We start from the raw sequence: 22,552 nt of genomic DNA, 5'->3' as shown, positions 1-22,552 counted from the left end.
TCTCAGAAATTGTGCTTGAGTTACCACCACAGATTTCTTTATTTTCATTATTTTTTTAAAGCCTATAGTTTGATAAAAAATTACTTCTTGGAAAGTTCCATCTGTCATTTTCTAGACTGACGCACAAAGGTTTTGCCAGTCAATTTGCAAGCAGGATTATGAGCACAGTAACGACAACCTTGTTAATCAACCTGAACAAATGCTAATATCTACCACTTAGGAACAGATTTTTACCTCTATCTACCAGGAGTGCTGATTTATGAGTAAAACATAATTATCAAATAAGCTTGCAGGGACACTACTGAGCTTTTGAATTATGAGTTAAATACATCTTCCACATTTCACAGGCTAATCTATTATTTAAAATTGGTACAGATATCTGAACTTTACATTCTTTTTTTTTTTTTTTTTTTAATATTTTATTTATTTATTTGACAGAGAGAGAGAACATGAGAGCAGGAACACAAGCAGGGGGAGTGGGAGAGGGAGAAGCAGGCTTCCCACGGAGCAGGGAGCCCGATGCGGGGCTCGATCCCAGGACCCTGGGATCATGACCTGAGCCAAAGGCAGACGCTTAACAACTGAGCCACCCAGGCGCCCCTGAACTTTACATTCTTAAATGTTGAACTGAAAGATTCTGCAGTATTACTGCTATAGAGAATTACTGAAAAACAAGAACATGTCTAACACTATTACAACAATAAGGAACAAGCCCAAATCCAGAAAATAACAATTTATCTCCAAGCAAAGAATAGAGTTGCTCCTGATTTGGTGCTATAAGAGAATCTTAAGACCTGTGCATTTAAAAGTATTCCCAAGTCAGGGTTTCATTATCCTCTCATTCAGAGAACCACAATTACTTCTTTGTCTTGACACTTGCCTGTCGCTGCCAAGGCAATGGTTCCTACAAGTAATGCTAAGCTTTAAACCAAGGATGGAGAAACCAACTTATGAGGCAACCACAGAGATATCTAAAAATAAACTAGGGGAACAGAATGGCTGGCTGTCCAAAGGAGAAGGTATAATGAAGAAAACAATGGTGGTACCTGAAGCTTCTTAAAGTAACATAAGGCCATGTTCAAGGTCACCTGGGAATTAACAACTGCTTGGCTTATTATATGCTTCTACAAAGATGTATTCTATGTATTCTTAAGAAGGATAAGTGTCTTAAAGAGCTTTAAAAAGCTTGAATAATCACTTCACAGAGGAAGTAAAATTAGAAAAGACTTTACTATGGTTTTATTGTCTTTTACTGACAGTAGCATCAATAGAGGGAAAGGTTCAAAAATACTTTTAAAGCTGTCTTGCCTATTTGTATTTCTAATGCACATATTAATATAAAATTTCAAAATATATAAAATACAGTACCTGAAACTGAACTCTTGGGCACTGGATCAGAGATAAATTAGTACCAATTTTCCTTACAATACTTCGAGATGAACCATATGGCTTCCCAGACCAAAGTACCTGAGGAAGTAGGAAAAACCAAAAGTTTAATTACAAGAGTTATAAAGGTTTGTAGTTTGTTACTACAAAGCACTGGACAATTAATTGCACAACACGTTAACACATTAATTACGGGATCAGAATGCTCTACATGTTATGGGAAATGAGCTAATATTTCTCAATTAGAAGTTGAAGAATATGTATAGCTGGTTATGATTAACACAATAAAGTTTAATATAAGGCATTATATAAAAAACACAGAAGAAGAAGAATTATAAAATAATACATTTGGAGTAAAAAATTGCTTTTTCATTAGGTTTTCATACTATTCTGCAAAGGAAACACAATTTTTACCTCCTCTGCTGTATTTTTAGTTTTAGAATTTTATATACACACAAATTTTTTTAAAACTCTGAGCTACTTTTGTTATAATGCACTTTTCAAAACAAACCCAAATCAGTACAAAGTTCAGAATCTGAATTTGTACCATTCAGGGTGCTTCACTTTGTTTGCTACATAAGAATGTCTGGTTAAGGGTAAGTGGGGGCCAAAATCCAGTTGCACTGCATCTTCTTGTAAGGTCTTGTCCCAGGGTAAAGGTATCTTTTTCCTAATTTATACAAAGGTACTGAATGGGCTTGTGGTAACCCTAACAAGCAGAATTTCTCAGATGGAATCATAATACACACAGGACATTATGCTATGCTTTACGCAAAAACAAACCCCCAAAGCAAAAAGCGAACAAAAAAAAAACCACACATGCAGAATGTTAAATCATTATAAAGTACCTTGAAACTTCTCCCCAAGTATATGATTTTTCCTTAAAGAGAAAAACTATCCATCTGTTTTGAGTGCTATACTTGAAAGCCTGGACAGAGAGGTGGTATGCTATTAAAAGCAATTTAAAAAGAAAAGAATGAGAATGATATGACCATTATACTTAATACATTAAATTTTATATTCAATTATATCCTAAAACTAAATAAGTAATACCAAATCAGCTGGCATGTATTCTGACCAACAGACATTGACCCCTTTTTAAAGTCATTCCATGGCCATTCTAATTTAAAGAATGGAATTACCCTAACATATGCAGTATGAACAAGGGATAAATGTTATTGTAAACAGCAGTGGCTCGAACACATAACCCAAATTAGACATTTAAACCATTCTAAAAGCATGCACAACTTGTAAAATGAGCATAGAAGTAATGTGACTTCTTAGATTTTAGCAACCCAATCCAATTAGAGGTAACAGTTGGGCTCAAAGTGAGGATCAGGGGAGTATGTATATAATACCTCTGGTATCTGCCTTCAGCTTTTATATAATTCACCATTAATAAGTTCAAAGTTTCAATGACTATTACCTAGGAGAGTTCAGAAAGTACTATAACCTACACTGGCTACTGTAACCAATAAAAACTGTAACTCTTGCTTTGGAAATATAAATTAAAAAGATGGTACAGAGTGGAAAATAGGTCAGTAGAAAGATAAGAAGACATCGATTTTGAAATATGAATATTAAACAAAGAATATTAAGAGGCAAAGCTACTGTGAAGCTTAGAAGAGAATTACCTGTAATTCAGGAATGCAAATCATTCACACCAATGATCACATTATCACACGACTAATGTTAATAACACATGAGGACCAAGAGAAGAAAAACATCTGACTAGACAAAAATGGGAAGCATCTCAGTTTTACAAATTCAACATAAAAGGCCAAGAAAAAGTAAGAATATGGGCAAGTAATTCTAAAACACAGTATTTAAGCAAACTCTACCTTATACATGTTCATAGGTCTTAACCTTTTAAAAAGAAACCCACAGGGCAATAGCACCTATGCCATTCCTTCTCCTCTTGAATCTTATATTTAGTCACAAGTCAAAACTCTATGATGTATGTGTAGTGGAACACAATGCATCACAATGTGACCGTTACAGAATCTAAAGTGAATCTCCCATCCCTCCAGCATGCAAAGATCTTAACTGGAGATGAAGAGGATAAAAAATTCACAAAGAAAAATTTGGAAAGGATTTGCCAAGGTCAGGAACTAATGTTTCTGCCAACTTTTAGCATTCCTTGCTATGCATGCTTCAGGGCTAAGTTTCAACTATTATCTTCCCATCTGCTTAATATCAGAAGGAAAGAATACCAGGTGACTTCTACAAGAGAAGGTGGCCAAAGATTCAGCTTTTACTTTTAAGGACTAAGTAGACTATTTAGGCTTCTTATACAAAGTTTTAAAGGAAGTAAAAACAGATTGCTTTATGTGATTTTTTTTCAAGTATACACAGCAGACTGACAATGTTTTTCTATTACTTGTGAATTGCACAGCACTTAGCACCAAGAAACATGAGGAAAGGTCTATGTAAGCTAATGACTGGAATATTTAGAAGTGTCATAACTTTTACCTGACTATAGGAAAAAGAGAAGGTAAAGAGCAGCTAACTTCCAGGAACTCTAAAACTAGGTCCTAGTTTATTTTTTCTATTCAGCCCTCATGGAGTGGGAGAAATTGTAAATGGCTGTGAAGAAATAATGAACAGATGGTACTGAAAAGTCACCATCTGTGCACTGGGAGACTGTAAGGCCCAAGTGTATCTCCTACCCTAACTGGTGGCTGAACTGTTGTCTTGTCAGTATACAGGAGAAGGAAAGACTTCCTCTAAAGATAAACTGTCATTAATATTTTTTCAGATGTTAGAGAGAGGGAAGGGAGAAAACTCACTTCTAGACAACTGGACTTCATTAATAAGAATTCAATTCCACTAGAAAATAATTAAGTAACTATTATTATTAAACAAAAACTCTGCTTTGCTTTATAATGACTACTGACAAATAATCTAATAATGAATGTGTGCATGTGTGTTTGCATGTCTGTGTCTAGTAATGACAGTCCATAACATTTAGAAACAGTGTTTGAAAGTGATGACAGCAAGGAGGAGGATGACAACAAGAAAGCAATTTGTTCTTTTTTAACATTGTGAAATGCTATTGTAGAAGTGTTGAAGTGTGAGCCTGGAATCTGAAGCTATCATCTGTCTCATCATGATGACTGTACTCAAGTTTCATGTGGTAATTCATCTGTTAGAGACCAGTTTAATCTAAATTACTATTTCAGAGGTACCATGTAGCAGGAAAAAGTACAAATTTAATTCTAAATAAATATATTTTTCTCAAGATAAGCTATTTCATACTAATGCAAGGGTCTTCATTCTGGGGTCCACATATCCCTGAAATTACATGCAAAATTCTATGTTTATACGTATTTTTCTAGAAGTCCATACCATTAATCAAAATTTCAAGGAGTCTAAGACACAACAAAATACAAATCCTTAACTCCAAGGGAACCAGGGGAAAATTCAAAGTGTGTGTTGGGGAGAGGGGGTAGAGACAGGAAGACGAAACTCTGTAACAATTTCAAAATCCCCAGTTAAAGACAACACTTCCCTCAGTTCTCTTCTTCCTTACTCTAAACTCTTAGCCTCCAAAGCACAAAAGGAAAACAAAGTTACAATTCTTAAGTATTACTGGAAATATATTACTAATACAAATTAGATATTTGCTCTGACTGTGGTTCTACCCATAAAACAAAGTGTTGTTTTACTGAACATACATAATTTAGGCAAAAGAACTGAATACAGTAAACCAATCAGTGATAGCTATTACAGTGGTGCTGATGTGTACAGTAAAATACAAAGAGCTAATCATCAACAGTTGCTCTAATGGCAAAAACAAAACCCTAATCTTAAAGCTGCACTTTTTCTTTTTAAGCAGATGAAACATGCAAAGGATGAAGGCAGTTTCTACTTGGAATACTTTCAAACATAGTATCAAGTTCATTATCAAAAAATGGGAAAATATGTATTTATTACTGAAAGGGAGCAAAGAAGTTTTATTTTCAGACGACCAAAAAGTAAAATCTTGATAGACTATACCTTTTTACACTTAGGCAGCACACTAAGAGATCTTAGAAACTAAATAATTCCAAAGTATCAAATTGCTTTATGTTAAAAGAAAACTTATTTCTATATAGATTTTCAGTTAACTGATTAAAGTTGATGATTATATGAGGGTGCCTGGGCGACTCAGGTGGGTAAGTGTCTGCCTTCGGCTCAGATCATGATCTCAGGGTCTTGGGATATGGGATAGAGCCCTGCATCGGGCTCCCTGCTCAGCAGGGAGCCTGCTTCTCCCTCTCCCTCTGCCTGCTTCTCCCCCTGCTTGTGCTCTCTGTCAAATAAATAAAATCTTTGAAAAGGGAAAAAAAAAAAAGTTGATGATTATGTTACATAAAAAAAAACAAAAAAAAAACAATCTTTTTCAGTTGCTACTAATAGGAAGGGCCTTAACTGTGATTACAATATAGGGAGTAAGTTAATGCTCCGTTACCTGGTCCATTTTTTGATAAAAGGCATGCATTTTACCACTCAAAATGAACAAAGCTACTTAAATGAACAAGCTAAATAAAGTGTGTTATCTGTTCCTGAAACAAACTTCTGCACTTCAGTCTCAATCAGTATTAGCCACAGTCGCCTGACTTGGGGCGGGGATGGGGTGGGAATGACAGAGCAAAACCATAGAAAATTAACCATTATTGAATGTAGCTACACTACATACAAGCCACTGTTCTAGGTGTTTCACAGCCATTTAATCCACAGGCTAACTCTGCAGTAGTTCTTCTTATCTAAAATTTGTGGATGAAGAAAGTAACTGGCAGGGGCGCCTGGGTGGCTCAGTCGTTAAGCGTCTGCCTTCAGCTCAGGTCATGATCCCAGGGTCCTGGGATCGAGCCCCGCATCGGGCTCCCTGCTCGGCGGGAAGCCTGCTTCTCCCTCTCCCACTCCCCCTGCTTGTGTTCCCTCTCTCGCTGTGTCTCTCTGTCAAATAAATAAATAAAATCTTAAAAAAAAAAAAAAAAAAGAAAGTAACTGGCAGAGACCAATTTCAAACCCAGAGTTGTTTGAATCCAGGATCTACAATCTTTTCAATAAATTATACTTTTTTTTTAAAAGATTTTATTTATTTATTTGACAGAGAGAGAGACAGTAAGGGAACACAAGCAGGGGGAGTGGGAGAGGGAGAAACAGGCTTCCCACCCAGGGAGCCCGATGCCGGGCTCAATCCCAGGACCCTGGGATCATGACCTGAGCCGAAGGCAGACGCTTAACGACTGAGCCACCCATGCGCCCCTTTTTCAATTATTATGTTTTTTTAAAGTAATCTCTATGCCCAACCTGGGTCTCAAACTCATGACCCTGAGATCAAGAGTTGCATGCTCTTCTGACTGAGCCAGCCAGGCACCCCTCTCTTAAACTATATTTCTTACTAAAATTGGAAAGAAGTAAGAATCATAAATTGTAAAGCTTGACATTTTGGGAATTATAAATAAAAGCTTCCCATTTTTCTGGAAGCAACAGAAATTATTTTACTGTCAGCACTAAAATGGTAATCTACTCTCTGTAGCCAAATGATGGTAAATAACAAATGAGAAAGGTGGTATAAGCTGCACTAAGTGAAGTTCAAAACATAGGAAAATGTAATTGAAAAAGATGAAAATACTATTAACTTCAGAAACCATTTTCCTATTGCTTATCCTCAAGCTAATAATCTCAAAATTATGCAGCTATTAAAAAAGGTAATTTTATTTGGTTCTTTGTTTTTTATCTCCAAGGAAAATAGATGTAACTCTGGGGGGTTGGGAGATTCAAAGTTTGACTTTCTCTTAACAAGACATGAAAAGACACAAAATAAAAACAAGAGTAAAAGTAGTACATTAAAAAGTATACCCATATTCAAAAAAAAATACATGTATATATACATATACACCCATATTCAAATTATGTAACCTGCTGTATCTTTAATAAAATTGAATTCCACATTACTAATGCAAAATATTGAATATGAAAATGAAAAACAAATATTCCACAAAACATGCCTGACACAACTACTGCTCTTAATAACTTAACGCTGGATCTTTAAGAAAATTATGTTATCAGTAGAAAATACTTCAAATAATGGCAAGATCAGAACATCTTTGGCATAGAATATTATACCAATTTTTTCTTTATATCCATAGTTGTTGTATTTTCAGAAAACATGACTTACCTTTTACCTTAAAAAGTTGTGTGATAAACCACGTTATAACAGCATTCAATAAGTTCTACAACATTCAGAGTTGTCAAGTGTTATTCAAACATATTTTATCCAATGATTTCTATATATATTTCTCTTTCCTCACTACTAACAAATGCATTGCTTTTAACAGTCACATGAATACTGGTACATTTTCAATGTAACCCAAAATGTTACTCCCATACTTAGGATGCTAGGTAAAGATTCACTTCTGTGACTTAAATAAACATATTGAATTTAAAATGTTGGTCATGTATAGATTCATTTCACTTTCTCAGAAAAAATTCTTAAAACATACATGTCTGGACTTAAAAAATTAATTTGGAGCACTCACCGATTGCATGCTTACTCCAACCTGTTGAAAAACCATCCTAATTAGGCGCTTAATCCAGCCAAGCATTTAGATGGCAAAGTGTCTCCAAATTTGCATTTCAAGTACTTCAGGCATACATAGCAGCACATGGTCCAATAAGCACACTAAAATTTTAAAATGCAAATACTAAAATGAAATAATTGTTATTTAGAATCTTTACTGTCTGCAACATGTCTCACAAAGTCTAGTCTAAAACATTTTAAAACTTTGTGGGTACTTAAGAGAAAACAATTTTGCCTGTGATCAGTTTTGAATAAACTAACAGTATTTTTTTAACTATTTTTTTCCAGCCAGGGTTTTAGTTGGAAGCAATAAAAACCCACTGTGGCTAATTTAAGTAGAGAATGTTTTTATGAAAAGATATCTAGGTAACAATCTTAAAAGAACCTGATGTATAGGCTAAGGAAAGACATTCAGGACTGGGGCAGAACTGGTCCTGGGAAGACACCACGGCAACTGCTACGCCACCCCTGACCCAAGAGTCTGCCAGTTCCCACTTCTCTGCCTCACCGGCTCCTAAGTTGCTGTCCATACTGGTGGCATTTGCTTGGCCGAATCCACCTGCCTATAGTTACAAGCAGATTCTGCCTCCCGCCAAAAATCATAAAGGAATCCCAGAAATATGGTACAGCAATTTAGATGCTAGAAGATCAAAAAAGACAAAAGTTCTTCCACAGTATTGGCACTATAACCCCTGCCTCTAACCTCCTTCCCCATCAACATACTACACATCTGATAGAATTAAACTATTAACTCATCATACAGCATAACCCAGTTTACTGGAAGTGTTGGTCTCCAATGAAACAAGGAGTTTGAACAAAACTGCCAATGTGCTGCTTCCTCATCAAGGCAGTCTTGATTAAAAACAAACAAAACTGCTAAACAAAAACAGTATACTTAGTAATATATTTGATTCACATTCTGATGCAAGTTCATCCCATTAAGGACCAGAAACTCTATGATAGTCTACACTTTAAGAACTTCATGTACAACTGGGGGACGGGGAGATAAAGGGTGCCACAAATACATCAGACACTGGGTGAAACATGAACTGAAAAGAGCCAAGTCCTAATGACAGATCAAAGTATGTAACAATTCCAAGCACTGGCAGGAATATATAATTTATTGATAACTGTGAAATGGTCATGACTAGAACTTCGGTGAGACAGACAGATATACTATAGTGTTACCAACATCTATTATTGCTTGTAAGAATGTATACTCTGAGAGTTAACGGGAAGAAAAACAGCAAAGGTCCAAAAATAATGTCAAAGCTGGAAATGATGGGACAAAAAAACTAGTCGGGGGAAAAATGGATGGTTTTACGTAGGATTTGAAAACCTATCACTTTTTTTAAAACTGTGATGTAACTTACACAGAAATGTATATCAATTTTACCTGTTCAGCTTGATGAATTTTATATATGTATAGACCTGGGTAACCACCACCCAAATCAAGACATAAAACATTTCCAAAACCCCAAAGTCTCCCTATCGAACTACTATTCTAACTTTTACAAGCATTTATTAGTTTTGCCCACTGTATATACTCTTTTGTGTTTGACTTCTTTCACTTAACAATGTCTGAAATTAATCCACACCGTTTGTAAATCATAGTTCTTTATCATTGCTGTGTAGTAGTAGTTCACCGTATTACTATACCACAATTTACTGTTCATGAACATTTAGGTTGTTTCCATCTTTTATCTATTACAAATAAAATTGCTAAAATAATTCTTGTACATAGCATAGTAATGTACACATAACTCATTTCTCTTGAGTATATGCCCAGGAGTAAAACTGCAAGATTACACGATATAGACAGTTCCCAACTTACAAATGGCTCAACTTATGATTTTTTGACTTTACAATGGTGTGAAAGCAAATACACATTCAGTAAAAACCATACTTCAAATTTTGAATTTTGATCTTTTCCTGGGCTTTCAATATGTGGTAGCTACTCGCACGTGATGCTCGGCAGCATCAGTGACTGCAGCTTCCGGTCAGCTACGTGATCACGAGGGTAAACAACTGATACTTACAACCATTCTGTACCCATACAGCCATTCTGTTTGTCACTTCTAGAACAGAATTCAACACGTTATAGTAGATTCAACACTTTACTATAAAATAGGCTTTGTGTTAGATGATTTTGCCCAAGTGTAGGCTAATGTGTTCTAAGCACATTTAAGATAGGCTAGGCTAAGATGTTCAGTTAATTAAGTGTATTAAAGGAATTTTAGACTTACAGTATCTTCAATTTACAATGAGTTTATTGGGACATAGCTCTATCATCAGCCCAGGAAGATCTGTACAGATAGATATATAGCTACATCTTTAATAGAAACTAACATCTTTCTGAAGCTTTTGTACCAATTACACTCTTGTAAGCAAGTCAATGAAAGAGATCCAGTTGTTCTGCAATCTCTGTCAATACTAGGTGTTGTCAGCCTTTTAAATTTTAGCCATTCTAGTGGGTTCTTTACATGTTTGGGGGGGCATTTGGGTATCTTCTCCAAAGTGTCTTTTGCTTATTTTTTAAATGGACAGCTTTTTTTTTAATATTTTAAAATTATTTTTGACAGCAGGGCGCCTGAGTGGCTCAGTCGGTTGGGCGTCAGACTCTTGATTTCGGCTCAGGTCATGATCTAAGGGTTGTGAGATCGAGTCCTGCATAGGGGTTCTTGCTGGGTGTGGAACCTGCTTGGGATTCTCTCTCTCCCTCTGCCCTCCCCCCGCCACTCATGCTCACACTCTCTCTAAAAAAATGTATAATATATAAATATAAAATTATTTCTGCCAGGAAGAGATGTTTTGCAATCTGACCTAAAGATTGGAGAGCACAGGCTTAGATAAAGGAGATGAAATCTAAGAGTGAATGACTAAGAAGCCAGGATAGAAACTTCAGGAAATACTTGAGGAACTAGCAGAAAAAAAAAAAAAAGCCCCTGGGGAAAAAGACCAAAGGGTAGCAGAAAAATAATGATCATCAAAGAAAAAAAAAAAAGGAACTTTCAAGAAAGGAAATGGTCCTTGTTAAACAGAAAAACACAGAAAAGAGGTCACATAGTCAGGTGGTAGCCTCCTACTGCCAACCTCTCCTCCAAGCTTCTCCACTGTGCTCTCTAAAACCTTCCTTAAAGGTTAAATGTCCCCTCCGTTCCTGAACTGAAACTGGGCTCTCCCTTTACAATGCTGCCTCAAAGCCTTCTCAAAGGGTTCCTGCTTGCTTATTCTCTCACACTTTCTATCAAAGCTGTTCCAATCAGTCACTTCTCTAACCTCTTTTAAAAACTCTTTCTCAAAGGCAAAACTAAAGGGACAAAAAAAAAAAAAAACAGATCAGTGGTCACCAGGGGCTAAGGTGGAAGGAAAAGTTAATTAACAAAGGAGCACAAGGGAAGTTTTGGGAACTGTTGTGGTGGTGGTGTCATGACTATGTTCATCAAAGAAATGTTTGCCAAACAGAGTGAATTTTGCTGTACACAAATTAATCCCTCATTTAAAAAAAAAAAAAAACCCTTTCCTGGGGTGCCTGGGTGGCTCAGTCGTTAAGCGTCTGCCTTCGACTCAGGTCATGATCTCCGGGTCCTGGGATCCAGCCCCACATCGGGCTCCCTGCTCAGCGGGGAGTCTGCTTCTCCCTCTCCCTCTGCCTCTCCCCACTGCTCCTACTCTCTCTCTCTCTCTATCTGTCTCAAATGAATAAAAAAAAAAAAAAAAAAAACCCTTTCCTTTGGAAGCATAGCTTTACCTACCATCCTCTGCTGCTTATAAGGGTTGACTCAAGGACACTTAAGTCATTCCCTATCATGTAGCTATGACTCTAGCAAAGTCGTGTTCTCTATTCCACGTCCTTCCCTAAATTGAATTCCGTGTTTTGGCCCCATTAGCACTAGTAAATCATATTTTATATTTACCAGTGCTAGATGATTCACAGAAATGATGCATCCAACAGAGTACTGTGTAAGTCCATTCACATAAAGATCCAAAATGGGTAAAATTAAAAGTAAGCTAACCATAGATTAGGGATTTTTTTTTTCCAAGTTTTGTTTTGTTTTACTGTTGGAGATAGGGGTACTGACTGGTAGGAGGCCTGAGAAGGATTTCTGAGGATGCTGGCAATACTCTTATCTCTAACATAGAGAGATACTTAGGTGTGTTTATTCTATGAAACTGCAGAAGAGTTGACAATATTGACTCAATCTTTAGCCCTCCATCTTGTTCATGTCCACTTGCTCAATAACCTGTCTTGCAGTTACGTGTTCCTGGCCCCTTGGAGATTAATATACATACCTTAGAAATACCCGCCAAGGAGGCTTGCTTTGGCCCCCCATGAGTCTGTTAGAAATAAGTATTTCCTTCTCCTGAAGCACTGATGGCGCCGCAAGGTTAGCTGTCAATGAAGTGCCTGTAAGCCTTCTGATCTCACTATAATACCCTCCTGCGTGTACCCTCATTCTATAACATCTAGACTAAGATCTGGATTTTTCAGAGAATAGCTGCACAGATGTCCAGATTGTCGTCCAACCGATCCTGTCAGTAAGTTACCCTGAATAAAACCCTGTGTAAACTGTATGGAGTTGCCTTCTGTGTTTTTCAGTCCTAAGTGCCTTCTCAGTTTGGAGGATACTTTACAGTCCTTCCCTTCACCTTCCAATAGAAACTTATCAAGATGTACCTTTACATACTTTTCTTACTGTAAGTTATGCTTCAAATAAAAGCTTTAAAAACACGCATAGCCTTTGACCAAGGTATGCAACTTTGAGGAATTTCTCTCACAGAAATAAAAGATTATACATAAAAATACATGTATAAAGATATTGTCTACTTTTTCTACTCACAAAATTGGGATCAACTTTAAATGTCTGTCAATAAAACTGTTAATTACTCCTATTAGAAAATATTATGCATCGGGGTGCCTGGGTGGCTCAGTCGTTAAGCATCTGCCTTCAGCTCAAGTCATGATCCCAGGGTCCTGGGATGGAGCCCCATGTCGGGCTCTCTGCTCAGCGGGAAGCCTTCTTCTCCCTCTCCCACTCCCCTGCTTGTGTTCCCTCTCTTGCTGTCTCTCTCTGTCAAATAAATAAAATCTTAAAAAAAAAAAAAAAAAAAGAAAATTATGCTCCTATTAAGTGACAGACCAGATGGTAATTACACCTGTGGTGAGCACAGCACAATGTATAAAGTTGTTGAATCATTTTGTTGTATACCTGAAATTAATGTAACATTGTGTGTCAACTATTCTCAAATTTTTTAAAAAGTGATAGTCTATGTAATGACTTGACAGCATATACATGATACAGGAAGAATATGTTAATTATGATTTCATTTCTGTAAAAAACAAAAATCCTCAAGTTTTTTATTTACAGAAAGATACACATCAAACTCTTAAAACTGGCAAGAGAGGGTAGAAGTGAACTTTTCTTCATATAGTTTGCTTTTCATTTAAAAACAAATTCTAGAAGTTAAAAAAAAAAACCCAAATACCTCACCTTCTAGCTTTCCCTCACATACTCCTCTGCCCTACTTTGTCCGTATTGAGCCCTTCAGTCTCTTCTCGCCTGCAATTTTCATCAACCTAATCAATCCCTTCTTACCTTCACTTTCTTCTACCCCATGCAGCCAAAAATCACTGGAACCACTCTTTTGTCAGTATTTTCAACCCCTTGTTCTACAGTTCTATTTCTTCTACAAGCCAGAACTTGATTAATCCAGCAGGCTACATGTTCTAGAATTGGGCTGTAGAAAAATTAAGCCTCACATTTTGATGCTGCTACAAATATTCTACTTCTGATCTCAAATGGGCCCTCACTGCTATCTCGCATCCTAGGAAAATATTTTCTTACTCTTGCCCCTCTTCCATTCTCCAAGAAGCTTTTTCAAGCATTCTCCATGCTACCCAAATCTCTCCAACCCTTCCTCCATCATTTCTCAGCAGATGACCAAGCATACTACTTCAAATAACAGAGAAGTCATCTGACAGGAACTCCCTCAAGATCCTGCCACTCCACATGCCATACACTTACCTACAACACCTATTCTGTCCCCCATTCTCTCCCGTCCCTCCTTCCAACTAAGTGCTCAGGATTATACCCCCTCAACTCACAGGTGTCACTATATCAGCTCCACTCTGCATACATAAATTCTCTTTCTTGTCCCATGTCAACTTCAGTCACATGCCAACTTCTGGTTTCTCCCATCTGCTCTCAAGCCAAAGAAATCCAGAACCCAAGTCCCTAACTTTCCTCCTAAATCTGCTGCTCATGTGTTCCCTACCTCAGAAAATGGCACCCATATTGTCAGTTATTCCTTCTTTCTCTTTCATTCTCTATAATTGAGCCTATGTTTCCTCCAAAATATATCAGATTCCATTTCCACTGCTATTCTATTCCAATCCATTACAGCTATTCTAAGCCTGTACTATCATAATCACCCCCCACAAATTTTGCTCTCCCCTTGCTATCCATTCTCAGTACCAAAATAAGTCCTTTATGATCTGGTCTCTGTACTTTCCTAACCTCTGTATCTTTCACACTCTAGTCTTTAATCCAGTCATACAGACAATTCTAGAAATTAAACAGGTTCTCTGGACTTTTCTTTTATCCATTATTCTACCTCTCTACAGCACCTCTATATCAAGCTAGCTCCTATGCATCCTTTATTTCAGCTTAGCTATTACCTCCGCCAAGAGGTTTTTCCTGATCAACCAGGATTAGGGCCTCCTGTATATATTCTGTGTACATTACAACAATGTACCTAAACTGCTTATCTTCTCCACAGCACTAAATCTTAAGAGCAAAACTCTTATTCATCACAGTGACCCCAGCCCTTAGCACAGTATATGGAATATAACAGTTGCTAAATTAATATTAGAATATTAAATGAAGGGCATCTAAGCCCTAAGCCAGTGCCTTTTCGACACTATCTCAATTGTAAACAGATATCTGAGAAGAATTTATTTATAAATGAACTACATAATTTCAAACAAACTATCCTCCCATGAGGTCAAACGACAAAATATGAAAATCATCTATTTGAAAGCATCAGAGAACTATCAAGGCAGAGAAGTATAACCAGGCCAAGAGATGTTTCCTTGAAAAGAAACAAAAAGGACTGACCTCTAATGAGATTTACTGAGGAAAAAGAGAAGACACTTATAACCAGTATTAGGAATGAAATAGGGGACAACACTACAGATCACAGAGGCATTAAGAAAATAATTGAAGGGGGGCACCTGGCTGGCTCAGTCAGTCAAAGGATGTGACTCTTGATCTTGGGGTTGTAAGTTCAAGCCCCATGTTGGGTGTAGAGATTACTTAAAAATAAAATCATAAAAAAAAAAAAAAAAAAAAAAGAAAAGAATAAAAGGCAAAACAAAGCTATAGTGCAAGAAGTTACAATGGTGGTTACCTATGGATGGGGGCGAATAATAGTTGGAAGAGAGCATAAAGGAGCTTCCTAGAGTGCAAACAACTTTCTATTTCTTAATGTGGGTGGTGATTACATGGATGTTTGATTTGTGATAACTTATTGAGGTATACATCCATGTTTGTTACATTTTTTATGCGTTACACTTCAAAATAAAAAAGGCTTAAAAAAAGATGGCTAAGAATCAGATTGCATTTTGTTTTCTAGGTTCTGTATGAATACATATATAATTTAACTTCAAGAATTTTATGATGGTGGGGGCGCCTGGGTGGCTCAGTCGTTAAGCATCTGCCTTCGGCTCAGGTCATGATCCCAGGGTCCTGGGATCGAGCCCCGCATTGGGCTCCCTGCTCAGCGGGAAGCCTGCTTCTCCCTCTGCCCCACTCCCCCTGCTTGTGTTCCCTCTCTGGCTGTCTTTCTTTCTGTCAAATAAATAAAAATCTTTTAAAAAAAGAATAAAAAAGAATTTTATGATGATGGTGTAAGCTTGTGGTCTACTCTACTTTGACGCAGACTATAAGAAATAGCAAATTATTTTGGGGAGGGGAAACAGGTAGTTGACAGGGCCGAAGAGAAAATAAAGACTAAATGAAAATAGACAAACCCTGAAAACAAACTTTCTCTTCCTTCCACAAATACTATGAAAATATACAATAGTGTATAGAGTTAGACCAATTAACATTTACAGTAATCAAATCAAAGATGACAGAAAATAACATTGCTTTCAACAAATGCAGCATATGTTTTTGGGATAGTTCTAATAAAAATAGCTTATGAGCAGTAAATAGTTTCACAGTAACCCTGTTAGCAGTAATAACAAAGTTGTCATTAAATTTAAAATGCCAAAAACTGGGGCGCCTGGGTGGCTCAGGCAGTTAAGTGTCTGCCTTCGGGTCAGGTCATGATCCCAGGGTACCGAGATCGAGCCCCACATCAAGCCCCACAACAGGCTCTCTGCTCAGCAGGGAGCCTGCTTCTCTCTCTCCCTCTGCTGCTCCACCTTGCTTGTGTTCTCTCTTTCTGTCAAGTAAATAAAATCTTTAAAAAAATAAAAAATAAAAATATAAAATAAAATGCCAAAAAGTTTAAAAGCCACAACAGTACCCTGGAGCTTATTTTTGTAAGGTCTTTGGGAACTATTCAAGGAAATGGCCATTTAATTATCTTTACAATAGGAGAGAAGAGAATGACCATTTTATAGTGGGAGTGGAGGGCGACTAAAAGGATTAATAGAATATTCTTATTCACTTGACTAATTTATTAGAGTAAGGTTTCCTGTTCTCAGAATACTAAAAGATTAGATAAACCTACCAATGTATCCCAAATGACAATCTACATTCTAGTGCCAAACAACGATTCAAAAGAAAATTAAGGACCATGAAATAAAAAACAAAAACCTATTCAATTTAAAGTCACTGTCCTTTATTTTGAGAATATATCCGTCTTACATTTTGATGTAAAAGTACTTTTCTTTTAGGATATGGGGACAGTAGATGGATGTTACGTGATTTTTTAAAAATGTCTTTACTTGGAACAATGAAAAGTTGTCAATCCTATGTCAACACCCTGCCCTACTTTCTGAAAATTAAAACTTAAAATTCGGGGCGCCTGGGTGGCTCAGTCGTTAAGCGTCTGCCTTCGGCTCAGGTCATGATCCCGGGGTCCTGGGATCGAGCCCCACATCGGGCTCCCTGCTCGGCGGGAAGCCTGCTTCTCCCTCTCCCACTCCCCCTGCTTGTGTTCCCTCTCTCACTGTGTCTCTCTCTGTCAAATAAATAAATAAAATCTTAAAAAAAAAAAAAAGACAGAAAACTTTAAAAAAAAAACCAAAAAAACCTTAAAATTCAAATCTAGTGACCACTGGTATACTTCAGTCTGGTTGAGACTTTAAGTCAGACCACTTTACATTATAAGAAATGATATATAGTATTTGACCCATTGGTACAATTTATTGGCAATTATTTAGAATTAATATTCTATAATGTTCATGCAAAATTAAGTACAGGGCTATATTCCCAGCACCTAGCACAAAATCTAACATATAATAAGTCTCACTTTTTTCAGTCCACAAATGAATAAATCTCATGACCTATACTGTATCTCTTAACAACCACCAAAAAAACGCTTATATTAAAAAGTCTAATAACACAAACTAATTAGAACATGATGAAAATTCTTTCAAGTAAATGGGTTTTACATATGAAATTAAATTTCTGATGGACATTTTCTGTAATTTTTAGAGGTCACCTTCTCTCTCAGAGTGATACACAAGAGGTCAGAGGTAGTCTTGTATTTCCATTTGAACTAAGAGTATACCATTTTCATGTGAGTATCTCTGAAATGTAACCCTACAATGAATGACATATTAAATATATTCTTCTTGAAGTATTTTTATTTTAAGCATTCCCATGCAAATGAACTAAGTACTGTGGTATCAATTTTAAAACAATCTTTGAAAAGACCGTTCAAATATCTTAAGTGATCCTGAACATCAGTAGAAACAAACACACACACTACTTGGAACTCAATAATATTTATCACTAAAAGTGCTGTCCTTGGGCCCACCAAAGTGATGAAAATTCACTATAAAGGTAATTCTGGTAAGTTGTGTAATAATTACCGTCCCCTACATATTATGTGTATAAAAAAATTTCCTTAGTGGCAAAACGTAGTAAATTACACCTTTGTAAAATAAAGATTTTTTTTTTTTGGTGGCTCAGTCTAGGCGTCTTCGGCTCAGGTCCTGGGATAAAATAAAGATTTTTTAAAAGCTGAAAGGTATTTACTGAGCATTAGTGTAAAAAGAGAAAATTCAGAAGCAAACTAAATGTCCATCAATAGAAAAATAGTTAAAACAAATTCAACATATCCATTCTAAGTTTATGGCTATAAAAACAAAAAGTTATACACAAAAAGTTTTGGGGCGCCTGGGTGGCTCAGTTGGTTGAGCCTTTGGTTCAGGTCATGATCCCAGGGTCCTGGGATGGAGTCCCGCGTCGGGCGCCCTGCCAGGTGGGGAATGTTCTCTGCCCCTCTCCCTGCTTGTGCTCTCTCTCAAATACAGAAATGAAATCTTAAAAAAAAAAAAAAAAAAGTTTTCACAGTAAGATACATGAAAAAAGTTGCAACCTAATCACATGTATGTGATTCCATTTTTATATGTGTGGGATTCCGTTTTTAAAAAAATAAAGCACAGAGGGGTGCCTGGCTGGATCAGTCAGTAGAGTATGTGACTCTTGATCTCAGGGTTGTAGGTTCCAGCCCCATAGTGGGTATAGTCATTACTTAAAAATAAAATCTTAAAAAAACAAAAAAAACAAAAACATAGAAATAGTGGCCAAATAGATAATAGTTTAAGTCAACTAACTTTTAAAAAAATAATTTAACTTTGGCCCAAACAATAATGTCTATGTAACCATTGCTTATTATTTCAGGACATTTTTCCCAATTCACTTTAAAAACTTAACCATAGGTAGCACTCCCTACCGGAGCCCAAAAAGATTGGGATAAAGAGATATCTCGCCTAAAATAAAAGTTGATTCCAGTTCCACCTAAAATCATTTCTCTAGGAAAGCACCTACTACATTGCCAGTACACATTATATATAAAATCAATACTTACTAGCATGTAAGAATTGCATTTCAAAAAGTCACTAATCAAATTTCTTGCAGGTTAAAAAATAATCTTATAGTGTTTTACATATTAATATATGTATATATTAAAGAATGTATCACGATGCATCTTTTTTTTAGTCATAGAGACTTAATTTAACTTTCCTATTTAAGTTCACATTTTAATCCACCACTAACTCACCAGTTGTAAAAATTAATGAAAAATTAAAACCAGTTGTATAAACTAATCTGGTAAATGGTAACAAATGTTTATACAATTTATTTGTAATAATGAGTTGCAGATTGGCTAGCACTGCAGGATCCTAAATTAAGGGATTGTTTCAGAAGTGACACATGCTGGTCCCTGAAACTAGAGCCCTGAGTATTCTTCCAGCTGACATCAATATTTCATTTTATTATCCATTCTGCAGCATTTAAGTAATTAAGAAACCAATCTGCAACTTGTATGTAACAAATGATTATTATCTCTAATGAATATAAAGTGCTTGTAAATCAAGAAGTAAAAGATCAGAAGCCCAAGAGAAAAACAGAAAAAGACATAAGCAAGCATTTTATGTGGAAATACAAATGGACAATAAACATGAAAAAATGTTTAATGATCTCACTAGTAATCAAATAAATGTTAATAAAACTGTCATCTCTTTTTCCCTATCAACTTGGCAAAGATAAAGAAGGGGACAACCCAGGGCACCTGGGTGGCTCAGTTGGTTAAGTGCCTCTCAATTTAGGCTCAGGTCATGATCTCAGGGTCCTGAGACTGAACACCATGCCAAGCTCCATGCTCAGAAAGAAATCCGCTTGAGATTCTCTCTTTCTCCCCATCTACCCCTCCTCGCACGTGCTTTCGCTCTAAAATAAATAAAAATAAATTTTAAAAAAGGGGGGGATGGGGCACCTGGGTGGCTCAGTCAGTTAAGCATCTGCCTTCAGCTCAGGTCATGATCCCGGGGTCCTGAGATCGAGCCCCACATTGGGCTCTCTGCTCAGCAGGAAGCCTGCCACTCCCCCTGCTTCTGCTCTTTCTCTGTCAAATAAAATCTTTTTTAAAAAGGGGGGGTCAGGGGCACCTGGGTGGCTCAGTTGGTTAAGAGTCTGCCTTTAGCTCAGGTCATGATCCCAGGATCCTGGGATTGAGCCCCACATCAGACTCCTTGCTCAGTGGGGAGCCTGCTTCCCCCTCTGCCTGCCACTCCCCCTGCTTGTGCTCTCTCTCGCTCTAATAAATAAATAAAATCTTAAAAAAAAAACTATATTTAAGAAAAAGCGGGGGGACAACCCAGTATTAGTACAGGCATGGCCCAGTATTTCTGACAGGCATCCTGGCACTATGTACAAACTAGCAATTTCACCTCTAGAAATTTGCCCCACAGAAAAAAATCTGACACTGACAAAAATCTGAATAGAAAAACTGTCCTCTTAAGTATTATAATAGTTTAGGGGCACCTGGGTGGCTCAGTCGGTTAAGCGTCTGCCTTTGGCTCAGGTCATGATCCCAGCGTGCTGGGATCGAGCCCCGCATGGGGCTCCCTGCTCCGCAGGAAGCCTGCTTCTCCCTCTCCCACTCCCTTTGCTTGTGTTCCCTCTCTCGCTGTGTGTCTCTCTCTGTCAAATAAATAAATAAAATCTTAAAAAAAAAAGTATTATAATAGTTTAAAAAACTGGAAAAGAAACCAAAACGTCTAACAAAAGAGACTTGTTTATCACAAGGGTACTTCATGCATACCTTGGAAGACTAAGCAGACATTAAAAAGATGGATTTTAAGTCCTGTGAGCTGGACTCTGGCAATAGGAGGCTCCTTATCCTATCCCGTCCTAGGAATATGCATTTCAATTGCCTTCCCGCCTCCCAGAAGTTGCCCTAAAGACAAAGCCTTGTGATAGTGATGTGATATTGAGACCATCTAGGGATTATATATGACTGAACCCAGCTGAGGCCCCTATATGAAATTTTCAAGATTTGGCAGGCAGGTGTGGAGATCTACTGTCTTGTGGCTTCTCAAGACAAGCCTAGTAAATTCCCTTGCTCATTAAACCTACTACCTACAAATCTGGAGGGCTTGCCTGTTTCTTCAGTCTCTCCCTGCCCTCCAAGTACCGTGGCTGGTTTCAGATTACAGCCAGGAAGTTCCCAAGGAGCTTGTGAACCAAGAGCCACAAAATAGTCCATTTAAACTTATTTCCAACTCCTTTCAAATGTAAAAACCACTCTTAGCTCACATACAAAAACAGACCTCAGGCCAGCATAGGCTATTGGGCCACAGTTGGCCAACCTCTTGCCTAGGACTTACATTAAAACATCATCAGTGGTTTATCCTTAAATAGTGGGATTACAGTGATATTTTATGTTTATCTAAACTGTGTAATGTGTATCAATGGTACATAACATACAAAAGAATGGTTGACTAGCTGACAGTTGTTAACATTTCAAAGAGTAGCGATACAGTAATAATATTCATCATGAAACTGCCCAAGGAGGAGGAAGATCAAGATGGCAAAGTAGGAGGACCCAGAGCTTACCTCCTCCCATAGACACACCCTGGCTACAAGGAATACAGAGCAACTCTCTTGGAAAACAACCTAAAGACTAGAACAGCTCTTCCACAGCTAAAGACAGAAAGAAAAAGCAACACAGAGAAGGGTAGGAATGGCACAGATGTGGTCTTGTCAGGAACCACACCCCTATCATGGTGACCCACAGGCAGCAGATACAGCACAGGTGCAAAGGTAATCCCTGAGAAGCGAAGAGTTCAAGCCACATATCAGGCAGCCCTGCCCTAGGAACCTGCACCATGAAGATGAGTCCCATAACATCTGGCTTTGAAAATCACCAGGCTTAACTCCAGGAGAGATGGAGGTCTACAGGAAACTCAGACCCTGCTCTTAAAGGGCCTAAGCACCAACTCACTCACTCCAAGCCACAGCACAGAGACAACCGTTTGAAAAGCACCTGGGCTACTCATCACACATGGAAGACATTTACTGAATAATTTTAGGGCATGTGCCAAGCAGCAGGGATCTGTAGGAACTTTCTCTGGGAACTAGTAGGGACCACTTTTGACATTCTCCATCAAACCTGCTAGCACCACCTAGGAGTTCTGCAGACCTACCCCCATCCAACACACCCACTTCTCCAAAGCAGCTCCTTCCCCACTGTGCCAAGCAGACCGTCTCAGTCAGTACCAGCACCGCTCCCCCCAAGCAGGTCCAGCCCTACTCCATAGTGTGCAGTTTTAACCAGAACCAGGGACTCCCCAAAGTAGCTCCCACCTTCACCCTGCAATACCCAGTAAGATATTTCAGCCCAGATCGGCACCCTGCCAAAGCAACTCCTGCCCTGGAGGGCACTAGACACCCCAACCAGTGTGCTCACAGCAGCTGTGATGCAGCTGCAACAGAAAGATGCACACAGCCCACACAGAGGACGCCCCTGGAGCAACTGGTTCTAGTAACCAGGGAGACTGCACTTCTGGACCCCGAAGGATGCCTTCTACTCTGGGTTCAAAGTAATGGTGATGAAGATGCTCACTAAACTCAC

At 37.7% G+C, this 22,552-nt stretch overlaps 1 protein-coding gene across 1 annotated transcript in view; it reads right to left on the bottom strand.

The window, feature by feature from the left end:
- The window catches only part of MTFR1 (mitochondrial fission regulator 1), a 67,844-nt gene that overhangs the window by 31,991 nt on the left and 13,301 nt on the right, over positions 1–22,552 (bottom strand). The window contains exons 2-3 of the mRNA XM_032421744.1: positions 7,917–8,059; positions 1,369–1,467 (exon numbers count right to left, since the gene is read on the bottom strand). Of these exons, the coding sequence (XP_032277635.1) occupies positions 1,369–1,467; positions 7,917–7,982 (165 nt within the window). The 5' untranslated portion in view covers positions 7,983–8,059. The remainder of the gene's footprint in view (positions 1–1,368; positions 1,468–7,916; positions 8,060–22,552) is intronic.

Source organism: Phoca vitulina, unplaced genomic scaffold, assembly GCF_004348235.1.
Source record: "Phoca vitulina isolate PV1807 unplaced genomic scaffold, GSC_HSeal_1.0 scaffold25, whole genome shotgun sequence".
NCBI classification, from domain to species: domain Eukaryota; kingdom Metazoa; phylum Chordata; class Mammalia; order Carnivora; family Phocidae; genus Phoca; species Phoca vitulina.
The sequence above is the reverse complement of the archived record's forward strand: the minus strand, read 5'-3'. Positions and strand labels throughout refer to the sequence as shown.